The sequence below is a fragment of the Salvelinus fontinalis genome, chromosome 2 (genome assembly GCF_029448725.1).
Source record: "Salvelinus fontinalis isolate EN_2023a chromosome 2, ASM2944872v1, whole genome shotgun sequence".
NCBI classification, from domain to species: domain Eukaryota; kingdom Metazoa; phylum Chordata; class Actinopteri; order Salmoniformes; family Salmonidae; genus Salvelinus; species Salvelinus fontinalis.
Genome location: NC_074666.1, coordinates 93,652,049 through 93,668,012, shown reverse-complemented (window position 1 = coordinate 93,668,012; position 15,964 = coordinate 93,652,049). Strand labels below are relative to the sequence as shown.

The following is a 15,964-nucleotide window of genomic DNA, read 5'->3' as shown; positions in this document are numbered from 1 at the left end:
AGCTCTGTGTGTCTTGGTAATTCCCCTCCATGTAACTGGTTAAATGTAATGCCAGTTTGATTGAACATAGCTCTGTGTGTCTTGGTAATTCCCCTACATGTAACTGGCTAAATGTAATGCCAGTTTGATTGAACATAGCTCTGTGTGTCTTGGTAATTCCCCTCCATGTAACTGGCTAAATGTAATGCCAGTTTGTTGAACAGAGCTCTGTGTGTCTTGGTAATTCCCCTCCATGTAACTGGTTAAATGTAATGCCAGTTTGATTGAACAGAGCTCTGTGTGTCTTGGTAATTCCCCTACATGTAACTGGCTAAATGTAATGCCAGTTTGTTGAACAGAGCTCTGTGTGTCTTGGTAATTCCCCTACATGTAACTGGCTAAATGTAATGCCAGTTTGTTGAACAAAGCTCTGTGTGTGTTGGTAATTCCCCTCCATGTAACTGGCTAAATGTAATGCCAGTTTGATTGAATAGAGCGCTGTGTGTGTTGGTACCTTGTGTTTGGTCATGGCGCCCACTATAAGAGGGCACACCATACCCGACAAGGTGCCCACTCCGTTGGAAATGCCCATCAAAATGCTGGCATAGCGGGGGGCAATATCCAAGTGATTCACGTTGAAACCTGAAGAGAGAGGGAGGGACGCGGGGACAGGAGAAATGCAGAGAAATATGTTGGTTTGGCACCCAGAACCAAATCTCCCGCTATGTAACAGTCTGTCTGGAGAGACTCACCATCTGACCATGCTACAAACAACTAAAGTATGAAGCTTTCCTTATCACCAGTAGGCTGCCTAATCTAACCACAACCTTACCCAAACCCTAACCACAACATTACCTTAACCACAACATTACCATAACCACAACCTTACCCAAACCCTAACCACAACATTACCATAACCACAACCTTACCCAAACCCTAACCACAACATTACCTTCACCACAACCTTATCCTAACCCTAACCACAACATTACCTTAACCACAACCTTACCCAAACCCTAACCACAACATTACCATAACCACAACCTTATCCTAACCCTAACCACAACATTACCATAACCACAAACTTACCATAACCATTACCACAACCTTATCTTAACCCTAAAATAAGACTAAAAAACTCATAAGAATCTGATTATATAGCAACAAAAAAAATCATAGCATGACCATCTCAACATAAATCACTTTCAATGTCTGAAAAGGAAAGAACAGCCCTTAGGTTTGGTCTTATCTTCATGACTGTTGTTACTCAGTAAACCTAACAGACAGTTTGGTCTTATCTTCCTGACTGTTGTTACTCAGTAAACCTAACAGACAGTTTGGTCTTATCTTCCTGACTGTTGTTACTCAGTAAACCTAACAGACAGTTTGGTCTTATCTTCCTGACTGTTGTTACTCAGTAAACCTAACAGACAGTTTGGTATTATCTTCCTGACTGTTGTTACTCAGTAAACCTAACAGACAGTTTGGTCTTATCTTCCTGACTGTTGTTACTCAGTAAACCTAACAGACAGTTTGGTATTATCTTCATGACTGTTGTTACTCAGTAAACCTAACAGACAGTTTGGTATTATCTTCCTGACTGTTGTTACTCAGTAAACCTAACAGACAGTTTGGTCTTATCTTCATGACTGTTGTTACTCAGTAAACCTAACAGACAGTTTGGTCTTATCTTCCTGACTGTTGTTACTCAGTAAACCTAACTGACAGTTTGGTCTTATCTTCCTGACTGTTGTTACTCAGTAAACCTAACAGACAGTTTGGTATTATCTTCCTGACTGTTGTTACTCTGTAAACCTAACAGACAGTTTGGTCTTATCTTCCTGACTGATGTTACTCAGTAAACCTAACAGACAGTTTGGTCTTATCTTCATGACTGTTGTTACTCAGTAAACCTAACAGACAGTTTGGTCTTATCTTCATGACTGTTGTTACTCAGTAAACCTAACAGACAGTTTGGTCTTATCTTCCTGACTGTTGTTACTCAGTAAACCTAACAGACAGTTTGGTCTTATCTTCATGACTGTTGTTACTCAGTAAACCTAAGACAGTTTGGTCTTATCTTCATGACTGTTGTTACTCAGTAAACCTAACAGACAGTTTGGTCTTATCTTCCTGACTGTTGTTACTCAGTAAACCTAACAGACAGTTTGGTCTTATCTTCCTGACTGTTGTTACTCAGTAAACCTAACAGACAGTTTGGTCTTATCTTCATGACTGTTGTTACTCAGTAAACCTAACAGACAGTTTGGTCTTATCTTCCTGACTGTTGTTACTCAGTAAATCTAAGACAGTTTGGTCTTATCTTCCTGACTGTTGTTACTCAGTAAACCTAACAGGCAGTTTGGTATTATCATCCTGACTGTTGTTACTCAGTAAACCTAACTGACAATTTGGTCTTATCTTCATGACTGTTGTTACTCAGTAAACCTAACAGACAGTTTGGTCTTATCTTCATGACTGTTGTTACTCAGTAAACCTAACAGACAGTTTGTTCTTATCTTCATGACTGTTGTTACTCAGTAAACCTAACAGACAGTTTGTTCTTATCTTCATGACTGTTGTTACTCAGTAAACCTAACAGACAGTTTGGTCTTATCTTCCTGACTGTTGTTACTCAGTAAACCTAACAGACAGTTTGGTCTTATCTTCCTGACTGTTGTTACTCAGTAAACTCAGAGAAACTCTTTCATGTTCTTACCTGAGATGGCAAATCCACTGAAGCCCACAGCGATGACTAAAAAGGAGATGGCCATGACCTTGGTGTGAGAGTATCCCACCACCAGCAAGAAAGTGGCCTCCATTCCAAACCCTGGTGACAAAACAGGAACCACAACTAAACACACTAAAATCACCACTGACAACAAACACGAAAGATCACAATATGGAAAGGACCCTAACCTTTGACTCTAATGTTAGTTCTGGTATTAGGGGTGGGTGGGGGTGTTAATCACCATTTAGTTTTGCACTCTGTGACTAACATAGGTTGTGGGCAGAGACATATATTTACAGAGTTGTGCCAACTTTTAGAATTTTTGGCCCAAAATTGTACATATTGCAACTTTATCATTAATGTCTTGTCCAAGTCGTGTTTGTTGACTGGATAATTTTAATTTGCCGCTTCTGTCATGCCCATGCTCTGTGCCAGTGATGTGATGATGATGATCCTGTGTGGCTCAGTTGGTGAGAGCAGAGCGCTAGCAATGCCAAGGTCATGGGTTCAATTCCCACAGGAATCGTGTATATACAGATACTATAATGTTTGCCCTCACTGAACTGTAAAGTCATTCTGGATTAAAGCATCTACCATTTGGCACATATTATATCCCTTCTGTTTTAAAATAACAATTAGAGAACGTTCTGCATTTCTTCTGTTTTATATAACAATTAGAGAACGTTCAGCATTCCTTCTGTTTTATCTAACAATTAGAGAACATTCTGCATTCCTTCTGTTTTATATAACAATTAGAGAAGGTTCAGCATTCCTTCTGTTTTATATAACAATTAGAGAACGTTCAGCATTCCTTCTGTTTTATATAACAATTAGAGAACGTTCAGCATTCCTTCTGTTTTAAAATAACAATTAGAGAAGGTTCAGCATTCCTTCTGTTTTATATAACAATTAGAGAAGGTTCAGCATTCCTTCTGTTTTATATAACAATTAGAGAACGTTCTGCATTTCTTTTTATTGGTTCGATGGTTTTTCTTCTTCCCCTCTCTGACACACATAGGTTGTGTTAGGACGTTGCGCTAACGTTGAGCTAACGTAGTTCTGGCACTGAGAGTTACCTGTCTCCTGTTCTGTGAGACTGCTCTCGTTAGCAGAGGGGCCAGTGATGCGTACACAGCATGCTTGTGTTAGCGCAGTCCCAGCTGTAGAATCATCAGTTTGATCCAGGCTAGCGCACCACTACCACTAGCTCACAGCAGCAGAACATGTCTGTGTGCTGCGACCGTCATACACCATGCTCTCTCAGGCCTTAATACTGCTTTTACACACATGATGCCCTCATGAACAAGCTGCCGCCACAGTCACACACTTTATTTTACACTCACATGCAGCTACACACACACAATCACACACTGTCGTCATCAACTGTTTGGGCCTACTATTGCGTTCTCTCTCTCTCTCTCTCTCTCTCTCTCTCTCTCTCTCTCTCTCTCTCTCTCTCTCTCTCTCTCTCTCTCTCTCTCTCTCTCTCTCTCTCTCTCTCTCTCTCTCTCTCTCTCTCTCTCTCTCTCTCTCTCTCTCTCTCTCTCTCTCTCTCTCTGGGGATAATTATGTATTTTATTCTCTTCCCTCTCCTCTTTCTCTCTCTCTGTGGCATCCCTTATAACTACAGGATCTTCATTTGAGCCAGTTGGCTACAGCATGAAACTAATCCAGCAGCAACAGGAAATGTGAATTATTATGTGGATTAGAATTCATGGACATTTTTTGAAACGTTGAATCTGAAATTACACTACAAGTTTGAAATTAAGTGTATTGCATAAAAGTTATCCTGCAACACGACCCACCCCTCTCTGCCTCAGTCTCTCCCTCCCCCTGCTCAGCTAACACCTCTCTATTTGCCCTCCCTCTCACTCCACTCTACCCATCCTCCCTCCTCTCTCTCTCCACCCACTTTCTCCCCTACTTTTCAATTCAATTCAAGGGCTTTATTGTCATGGAAACATATGTTAACATTGCCAAAGAAAGTGAAGTAGATAATATACCAAAGTGAAATAAACTATAAAAAATAACAGTAAAAATTAAACTCACATTACACTTGTTCTAAACATTGCACTTGTCCTTCACTGGTTGCCCTTTTCTTGTGGCAACAGGTGACAAATCTTGCTGCTGTGATGGCACACTGTGGGATTTCACCCGGTAGATATGGGATGTAAAAAAAATTGGGTTTGTTTTCGAATCTAAGTTTCCCTTAAGTACAGATCTAGGATCAACTTCCCCTTCCCCAATCCTAACTTGAACCATTAGTGAGGGAAATGCAAAACTGCCCCCAGATCTGTGTCTATATAGGGTAAAGTTGACCATGGAGTGGCCTCTCACCTCCACAGTTCATGAGCTTCCTGACGTTGGTGGTGGTCATGATTTTGTGTGTTCTAAGGTAGTCGGCCAGTTGTCCCCCGATGGGCACAATGATGGTCATCACCAGATGTGGCAAGGCCGACACCATCCCCACCTGACAGAGAGAGAGAGAATTCACAAAATGGGACAAACACCAAATTAAGACTTTGCATGCAGAATTCTGCAAAAACATCCTCTGTGTGCAACTTAAAACATCCAACAATGCATGGAGAACAGAATTAGGACGATACCCCATAATTATCAAAATCCAGAAAATAGTTGTTAAATTCCACCTAAAACGAAGCGATTCCCCAACCTTCTATAACAAAGCCATCACAAACATAAACAGACCCCACAGATCCCCAGGACAGCAACACAATTAGACCAAACCGAATCATGAGAAAACAAAAAGATAATTACTTGACACATTGGAAAGAATTTACCAAAAAACAGAGCAAACTGGAATGCAATTTGTCCCTAAACAGAGAGTACACAGTGGCAGAATACCTGACCACTGTGACTATGTACAGACTCAGTGAGCATAGCCTTGCTATTGAGAAAGGCTCCCGTAGTCAGACCTGGCTCTCAAGAGAAAACAGGCTGTGCACACTGCCCACAAAATGAGGTGGAAACTGAGCTGCACTTCCTAACCTCCTGCCAAATGTATGACCATATTAGAGACACATATTTCCCTCAGATCACAATGACCCACAAAGAATTCCAAAACAAACCCAATGTTTCTAAACTCCCATATCTACTGGGTGAAATACCACAGTGTGTATCACAGCAGCAAGATTTGTGACATTTTGCCACAAGTAAAGGTCAACCAGTGAAGAACAAACACCACAACCCATATTTATGTTTATTTATTTTCCATTTTGTACTTTTGCACATCAATATAACACTGTATATAGCCATAATATGACATTTGAAATGTGTCTATTCCTTTGAAACGTGTCAGTGTAATGTTTAATGTTATTTTTTTATTGTTTATTTCACTTTCGTTTATTATCTATTTCACTTGCATTGTCAATGTAAACATATGTTTCCCATGCCCATTACTTTTTTCTTCCCAAAAACAAAAAATGTGAAACTATGGTGGGCCAAATTTAACCCGCAGACCACCAGTTGTTTTTCTCTGGGCTAGGGCTAGAGGCCAGGGGATAGGGGATAGAGGCTAGGGGATAGGGGCTAGGCTAGGGGCTAGGGGCTAGGGGCTAGGTAATAGGGGCTAGGTAATAGGGGATAGGGGTTAATTCATAATTAAAACTCTGTCTCACCTTGCTGATCTCAAAGCCAAACACTTCCTCGAAGTAGGCCGGCTGGCTGATGAGAAGCAGGTAGAAAGTCCAGCTCCTGCAGAAGTTGGCTACGATAATGGCGTACACCGGCATGGACGTGAAGAATGCTCTCCACGGGGTTTTGAATTTCTGCAACAAGGAGGAATGAGAGATGGTTGTGCTCACAGTCCTCATCAGTCCTCACACAGCAAAAAAGTGAAATTATAGAAGGATGTGGTGTGTGTGCGTGTGTGTGTGTGTGTGTGTGTGTGTGTGTGTGTGTATGTGTGTGTGTGTGTGTGTGTGTGTGTGTGTGTGTGTGTGTGTGTGTGTGTGTGTGTGCATGAGTGAGTTTGTACTAAGTTGTTTCACAATGTCTGGGTGTAATTTTGTGTCTGGGGTGTATAAAGGTCATGCAATGTGTGTATGTGTGTGTGTGTGTATGCGTGCGAGCGTGCGTGCGCGCGCGCGCGTGTGTGTGTGTGTGTGCGTGTGTGCACAAGTCACAAGCAAAAAGAAAGGCGGTGGAGTGTGTGTGTGTGTGTGAGACAGTGCAGTTTATTTGAAATAAAATGGTGTGTTTCATACGTCTTTGTGCTTACCTGTAGAGGATTGGCAAAACCTGTTGACTCTCCGATGGCTTCCTCGATGTACTTCCTCTCCTCAGGGGTGATAGTGGGGTGGGCTGCCGGGCTTTCATACGACACCAGGATCCAGAACAGATACCATGCTATCCCAAAACTGCCTGGGAGAGGGAGGGAGAGGGAGAGGGAGAGGGAGAGGGAGAGGGAGAGGGAGAGGGAGAGGGAGAGGGAGAGGGAGAGATGTGGATGTCATTGTCACAGAAAAAATACCCAGCAAGCTCTTATTGGACCCATGTCTCTACCTCTCTCCTCCTATGAACTGGTGCTATACCGCTAGCTGCCCAAAGGAGGCTAGCACTAGCTAACTGAGTAGTCAGCATACCACTTTCAATAGTCTGGGCTACCAACACTGGGTCATGGGCAGTAGGCAGCTGAGCAGGGGCCACCCACTGTAAGCTTGCTGGGGTTTTATCTTAGGGGACCTGTATGGTGATGAGACAGTTAAACTCAGTACTGCCAGGTTGGTTTTACTCACCATAGACGTAGAAGACTGAAGGCCACCCTACATACTGAACCAACACCCCAGCAAGAGGCATGGCCACCACAGCTCCCGCATAGGAACCTGTGACACAAAGAAAGAGCAAGACACAGAAATATGGTACATTGATGTTTCTATTGTTGTTGTGTAAAGCCTCCGTCAGGCCAGATCTGAACACCTCAGCACCCACAATCAAAGTCAGTAGCAATAGCTAGCTAGCTAGCTCACGCAATATTTGGTTCTGGGTTTCGAGATTAGCTAGCAAGCTAACTAACTTACCTAGCCAACCAGCTAACTAACTAACTAACTAACTAACTAACTAACTAACTAACTAACTAACTAACTTACCTAGTCAACTAACTAACTAACTAACTTACCTAGTCAACCAACTAACTAGCTAACTAGCTAACTAACTAACTAACTAACTTACCTAGCCAATTAACTAACTAACTAACTAACTAACTAACTAACTAACTTACTTACTTACTTACTTACCTAGTCAACTAACTAACTAACTAACTAACTAACTAACTAACTACCTAACTAACTAACTAACTAACTTACCTAGTCAACTAACTAACAAACTAACAAACTAACTTACCTAGTCAACTAACTAACTAGCTAACTAACTAACTAACTTACCTAGCCAACTAACTAACTAACTAACTAACTTACCTAGTCAACTAACTAACTAACTAACTAACTAACTAACTAACTAACTAACTAACTAACTAACTAACTAACCAACTAACTAAGTAATTAACTAACTAACTAACTTACCTAGTCAACTAACCAACTAACTAACTAACTAACTAACTAACTAACTAACTTACCTAGTCAACTAACTAACTAACTAACTAACTTACCTAGTCAACTAACTAACTAGCTAACTAGCTAACTAACTAACTAACTAACTTACCTAGCCAATTAACTAACTAACTAACTAACTAACTAACTAACTTACTTACTTACTTACCTAGTCAACTAACTAACTAACTAACTAACTACCTAACTAAATAACTAACTAACTTACCTAGTCAACTAACTAACAAACTAACAAACTAACTTACCTAGTCAACTAACTAACTAGCTAACTAACTAACTAACTTACCTAGCCAACTAACTAACTAACTAACTTACCTAGTCAACTAACTAACTAACTAACTAACTAACTAACTAACTAACTAACTAACTAAGTAATTAACTAACTAACTAACTAACTTACCTAGTCAACTAACCAACTAACTAACTAAATTACTAACTAACTAACCTAGTCAACTAACCAACTAACTAACTAACCTAGTCAACTAACCAACCAACTAACGAACTAACTTACCTAGCTAACTAACTGAGGGGAGAAACAGTTAACTTACAGTAAGAACATTTAATTATCTCTTTGCTATAAAAGATGACGCTGCCTCCAAACTGATACGGTGGCTTCACTAATGTTTACACATTGACCCGTCCTGTTCATTGTCAATGCCTATGAAAAGTAATTCACAGCACAGGAGGTTGGTGGCACCTTAACTGGGGAGGACGGGCTCGTGGTAATGGCTGGAGTGGAATAAGTGGAATGGTATCAAATACATCAAACATATGGTTTCCATGGTTTCCAGGTGATTGATGCCATTCTATATGAGCCGTCCTCCCCTCAACAGCCTCCACTGATTCACAGCATTACACTTATAACCCGTTACATACTGTATGTGGACAGGGACAAACTGAAATGTTTCTAACAGAAAACATTTAAAAGCATAACCATGGTAGCAGTTGACAGGGAAAACTTTTATCAGAACAAAGGTGAGGATACAAAAATTCAGAAGACCCAGTCCAAGCAATTACATTACTGTTGATATTTACATTTACAGGACTTTTCACAGCATTTGTCAAGAATAGAATCTGGAAATATGCTGGATACATTCAGTGGCATAATAAGAATATTCATGCAACATTTGGGCTAAGTGAAACATTAGGTGAAACATTAGGTGAAACATTTTATTTGGAACAAAGCCCTGCATCCCCACCATCACACAATTACTGTTGATGTTTATGCAATCCAACAACGGTCCATTACAATCCAACAACGGTCCACTACAATCCAACAACGATCCATTACAATCCAACAACGGTCCACTACAATCCAACAACGGTCCATTACAATCCAACAACGGTCCATTACAATCCAACAACGGTCCACTACAATCCAACAACGGTCCATTACAATCCAACAACGGTCCATTACAATCCAACAACGGTCCATTACAATCCAACAACGGTCCACTACAATCCAACAACGGTCCATTACAATCCAACAACGGTCCATTACGATCCAACAACGGTCCATTACAATCCAACAACGGTTCACTACAATCCAACAACGGTCCATTACAATCCAACAACGGTCCATTACAATCCAACAACGGTCCATTACAATCCAACAACGGTCCATTACAATCCAACAACGGTTCACTACAATCCAACAACGGTCCACTACAATCCAACAACGGTCCATTACAATCCAACAACGGTCCATTACAATCCAACAACGGTCCATTACAATCCAACAACGGTTCACTACAATCCAACAGCAGTCCATTACAATCCAACAACGGTCCACTACAATCCAACAACGGTCCACTACAAATCTCCATCTGGTTTAGGTAAAATCATCATTTGAAAGCGCCTCAAATTTAAGCTCTTATCAGTGACCAAATCTGCCATTTTGATCTCTCAGACCTGGACCCTGGAGTGTAAAGGGCTACACACACTTCCTGCAGCAGTGAATGCATCAATGGAGGCTGTTGAGGGGAGGACGGCTCATAATAATGTCTGGAACGGAGCGAATGGAATGGCATGTATTTGATACCATTCCACCCATTCCACTCCAGCCATTATCACGAACCCGTCCTCCCCAATTAAGGTGCCAGGAACCTCCTGTGGAATGCATGCATACAGTATGTAGGAAGACAATGTGCTGCACTAGATTTATTTGGGATGTTACCAATAGGAACTTTACTATAATGTTGAGGTTGTTTATAAGCACATCTTAGCTACCCTCTTGACAAGAACATCAAGTAACATCACTAATGGTTTGATCCAGTAATGTGTAGAGTAGTCTTTATTATCCCCAGGGGAAAATTCATTCATTCATTGTGTGGTTTATTAAGAGAGAGAAAAAGGGAGGGAGAGCGTGAGAGGATGTTTAAATCCATTTGTTTTAGTATCTTACCACAGAATGCTGTTGTGGCCAGTCGACTTCTCTCTAGAGGCGGGGCCCATTTGGCCCAGATCCCATGGCATGCTGGGTAAGATACGCCCTATAGGGAAGTAATGAAGTGATGCACACAGTAAATATACAAACATAATATTCAACACACGCACACACGCACACGCACGCACGCACGCACACACACACACACACACACACACACACAGAGACACACACACACACAGAGAGACACACACAATCACACACACACACACACACACACACACACACACACACACACACGAGACACACACACACACACACACGCGCACACACACACACACGCACGCACACACACGCACACACGCACACACGCGCACGCACGCACGCACGCACGCACGCACGCACACACACACACACACACACACACACACACACACACACACACACACACACAGAGAGAGAGAGAGAGAGAGAGAGAGAGAGAGAGAGAGAGAGAGAGAGAGAGAGAGAGAGAGAGAGAGAGAGAGAGAGAGAGAGAGAGACAGATGCACTCTAAGTACCTCGACGAGGCCTTGGCATATCCTGACTAGTATGACACAGCTGTAGTGTGTACGAGCAGCAGATGGAATCAGCATGTTGAGAGTGGATGTGGCCACTATGGCGAAGCCAAACACTCTGAAACACACCAAGACAGAAACAGTCAGAGACAAACACAACCAGCCTTCATTTCAACCACTGAGAGCTATAGAGACCAGCATTCATTTCAACCACTGAGAGCGATAGAGACCAGCATTCATTTCAACCACTGAGAGCTATAGAGACCAGCCTTCATTTCAACCACTGAGAGCTATAGAGACCAGCATTCATTTCAACCACTGAGAGCTATAGAGACCAGCCTTCATTTCAACCACTGAGAGCGATAGAGACCAGGGTTCATTTCAACCACTGAGAGCTATAGAGACCAGCATTCATTTCAACCACTGAGAGCTATAGAGACCAGCCTTCATTTCAACCACTGAGAGCGATAGAGACCAGGGTTCATTTCAACCACTGAGAGCTATAGAGACCAGCATTCATTTCAACCACTGAGAGCTATAGAGACCAGCCTTCATTTCAACCACTGAGAGCGATAGAGACCAGGGTTCATTAGAGGTCAGTTTAATTTTCTATTTAGTTTAATTCAGAAAGTAATTATTGACAAATATTTACTATGAAGATGAAATATTTAAATTCTATAAAGATTTCAATTCATGAGCTGGTTTTCATTTAATTTCCTAAATTGACTGATATAAACATGTAATTGACCCCAACCCTGAGAGAAACGTCTTTGGTGTTATTGATGAGACTGTCCCAAGCTTTGTAGCAGTTCAAAATGTCTGATGGAAATCCTTGAATATAAGGGCTCCGTATATACTTCATTAGTAAAAATGAATACAGAACTTTTTGATTGAGGCAACATCCGCAGCCATAGTTTAGTAGCCAATGTATACTGTTCTCTTAGTTTTGTACAGCTTATAAATGTGTCAAGCCAACTGAGTGGCCTTGTGGTAGGACTGTCCACCCTGAGATTGGAAAGTAGGGGGTTCAATCCCCAGCCAAGTCATACCAAAGGCTGTATGAATGGGACCCGATGCACGTCTACTTGGCCCTCTGCATTAAGGAGATAGATGTACTTGTTCATCAAGCTGCTTCACGCTACAGAAACAGGAGATAGATTCCTGTTATTATGAGGCTACTACTTAGGAATAAGTCATATCGGACCCCTTCATGTTATCATAACACTACTGTTATTAGACGTTGTTTGGGGACAAAGGAGCAAGTGGGAAATATGATGTATATTTTAGTAAAATATAATGTATACTCTAGTAAATTTAATGTATATTTTAGTAAAATATAATGTTTACTTTAGTAAAACATAATGTATACTCTAGTAAAATATAATGTATACTTTAGTCAAATATAATGTATACTTTAGTCAAATATAATGTATACTTTAGTCAAATATAATGTGTACTCTTGTAAAATATAATGTATACTTTAGTCAAATATAATGTATACTCAAGTAAAATATAATGTATACTTTAGTCAAATATAATGTATACTTTAGTCAAGTAAAATGTATACTTAGGTGAAATATAATGTATATTTTAGTAAAATATAATGTATATTTTAGTCAAATGTAATGTATATTTTAGTCAAATACAATGTATATTTTAGTCAAATACAATGTATACTTTAGTCAAATACAATGTATACTCTAGTCAAATATAATGTATACTTTAGTCAAATATAATGTATTCTTTAGTCAAATATAATGTGTACTCTTGTAAAATATAATGTATACTTTAGTCAAATATAATGTATACTCGAGTAAAATATAATGTATATTTTAGTCAAATACAATGTATACTTTAGTCAAGTAAAATGTATACTTAGGTCAAATATAATGTATATTTTAGTAAAATATAATGTATATATTAGTAAAATATAATGTATATTTTAGTAAAATATAATGTATACTTTAGTAAAATATAATGTATACTCTAGTAAAATATAATGTATGTTTTAGTCAAATGTAATGTATATTTTAGTCAAATAGAATGTATATTTTAGACAAATACAATGTATACTCTAGTCAAATATAATGTATACTCTAGTCAAATATAATGTATACTCTAGTCAAATATAATGTATACTCTAGTCAAATGATGCCTAGTAGTAATAAAGATGCCCTCCGACTACTTTGAGGAAAGGTATTGACATACAAAAAGGAAATCAGTCAATCAATACAGGAATAATGATCCCGTAGCTAAAACGTACATACTTGTTAGCTTTATATTTTTTGACACATGAAACCTCCAGGAATCTGTGTGACGATGTATCCTAAAATGTACTTACTTGTTAGCTTTATATTTTTGACATATAAAACCTCCGGGAATCTGTGTGACGATGTATCCCCAGAAGAAGGACCCGTGGATCATCCCCACGGTCTCTGGATCCCAGCTGAACTGTGCTGCCTGGGGGCAGAGAAACAGGAGGAGAGACCATGGTTGTGTTCATAAGGCACCAAACAGAATAAAACCGTCTGGGAGCAAGGGACTACCTGGATATGTACATTAAGAAACGCTCATTTAGATTTTCAGTTGCAGAACATTTTGAAGCGTTTTTTCGTTGCGTGTCCTAATGAACACAACCCAAGACTATGGATGTGTAGCGGAGTAGGTCCTTTAAATAATGCTTGAGTGATGAGAAACCTTGCCTGAGACCTGAAGACTTGTGTTAGCTTCCCAAGCACCTTGATAAAAGCTACACTTCAAAAGGTGCTGATTGTGATTATAAAGAAGTATTTTCAAGTCAAAGTACATTGTCCATTGACAGTATTTTTCTTCCTCTGCACAAAAATAAAGCTTGGACACACTCCAACCTCAGCGAGGTCGGAAACAACCGGAAGTGGTTTTCATTGATACAGTATCTTCAACCTAGCTTGCTTTTCCCCTGAAAAATGGATGTGTGAACTCCGCTCAGGTATTTATTTTACCCCTGCAACGTTAGGTTACACACACTGTGAGCCTCCAAGCCCAAAGTTACTACCTTTGTTGTGGCCTGTAGCCAGCCCTCCCGCTAACCTGACCTGACCCCAACCCTCCTCTTCCCACAACACTAGCTAGCAAGGTTATTTGCTACCATTCAGACAGCGAAGAAAGTAGGGAAGAACCCTCTTCAAGAAAATGGCTCTTTGAGTAGAAAGAGTGTTTTTTCCCAAAATAATTCTACCTGGAACCAAAAATAATCATTTTCCAAATGGGTTTTTACCTGGAACCAAAAGTGTTCTACCTGGAACCGAAAATTATTATTTAAAAGGTCTCCTATGGGGACAGCCGAAGAACCCTTTTAGGTTCTAGATAGCACCTTTTTTTCTAAGAGTGTAGGAAGAAAATAGAAGTGTGAGTGTAAGTGCCAGAACAGTGTGCCTCACCACCAGGACCTCCTTGTTGCCCTTCCAGACGGTGTGGTCGTTGACCATGCTGACGATGGCCACGCCCAGGTTGCAGCGGATGCCGAAGGAGATGCAGAAGCCCAGGCCTGAGAGGATGGCGATGATGTAGCGACGGGGAAGGCCGAAGCAGGTGCAGTCCACCACGGGCATCTCCTTCTCCTCCACAAGCTCTGGGCGGCCCTCGGCCGAAAGCTCGATGGTCTCGCCATTGGGCTGACGCTTTTCTAGGATTCTGGTGAAGAGCAGAGGGAGAGAGAGGGACAAAGTTAGTAGTAATAATAATAATTACACATGGTATTTATGTAGCGCTTTTCAAGGACCCAATGTCGCTTTACAATTTTATAAAAGAAAAACAAGAAACTGAAACCTAGTAAGAATTAAATAGTGTTAGAATTGAACCCTGTGGTGCTCCGGTGGGGCTCAGTTGGAAGAAGGAGCATTGTGCTAACAACAGAAAGGTCGTGGGTTCAATTCTCATATAATACAAATAAAAAAAACTTTATTTAACTCTGCAAGTCAGTTAAGAACAAATTCGTATTTACAGTGACAGCCGAGGAACAGTAGGTTAATTGCCTTGTTCAGGGGCAGAACGACAGATTTTTACCTTGTCAGCTCAGGGATTTGATCTAAAAACCTTATGGTTACTGACCCAACGCTCTAACCACTAGGCTACCTGCCTTTAACCACTAGGCTACCTGCCTTTAACCACTAGGCTACCTGCCTTTAACCACTAGGCTACCTGCCTTTAACCACTAGGCTACCTGCCTTTAACCACTAGGCTACCTGCCTTTATCCACTAGGCTACCTGCCTTTAACCACTAGGCAACCTGCCTTTAACCACTAGGCTACCTGCCTTTAACCACTAGACTACCTGCCGCCCCGAATCACATAGTATAGTTCAAATGTATGCACTCGCTGTACTGTAAGTCTCCTTGGTTGAAGGCGTCTGTTAGTGTCATGTAGTGTTAATAAGCAGAGAGAAGGTGGACCAATGCAACAGCCAAGTCAAATTTACATTGATGTGTCGAAAGGACACCTTTTTGTAAACCAACGTGTTCGTAATGTCGACAAGGTCAGGGTCATCTACATGTTTACCAGGGTTGGGCTCAATTCCCTTTTCAGTTCAGTCATGAATTTCAGTTTGACGCTAGAGATGACTACATGACCATTTTTTGAAGGGCCTGGGAGGTCGTAAGCCCCGCCCCGCCAGCACACAAGTATTTCTTATAACAACCCCAGCCGTGGTAAAACATGAACATCACTGATACTGTGGATAGCATGACTGTTCC

At 40.7% G+C, this 15,964-nt stretch overlaps 1 protein-coding gene across 1 annotated transcript in view; it reads right to left on the bottom strand.

Annotated features, from left to right (window-relative positions):
- slc17a7a (solute carrier family 17 member 7a) overlaps nt 1-15,964 on the bottom strand; it is a 51,786-nt gene that overhangs the window by 3,945 nt on the left and 31,877 nt on the right. Inside the window, exons 2-11 of the mRNA XM_055895524.1 lie at nt 14,655-14,907; nt 13,577-13,695; nt 11,239-11,353; nt 10,697-10,784; nt 7,465-7,551; nt 6,948-7,090; nt 6,346-6,495; nt 5,048-5,180; nt 2,699-2,809; nt 494-621 (exon numbers count right to left, since the gene is read on the bottom strand). Coding sequence (XP_055751499.1) covers nt 494-621; nt 2,699-2,809; nt 5,048-5,180; nt 6,346-6,495; nt 6,948-7,090; nt 7,465-7,551; nt 10,697-10,784; nt 11,239-11,353; nt 13,577-13,695; nt 14,655-14,907 — 1,327 coding nt within the window. The remainder of the gene's footprint in view (nt 1-493; nt 622-2,698; nt 2,810-5,047; nt 5,181-6,345; nt 6,496-6,947; nt 7,091-7,464; nt 7,552-10,696; nt 10,785-11,238; nt 11,354-13,576; nt 13,696-14,654; nt 14,908-15,964) is intronic.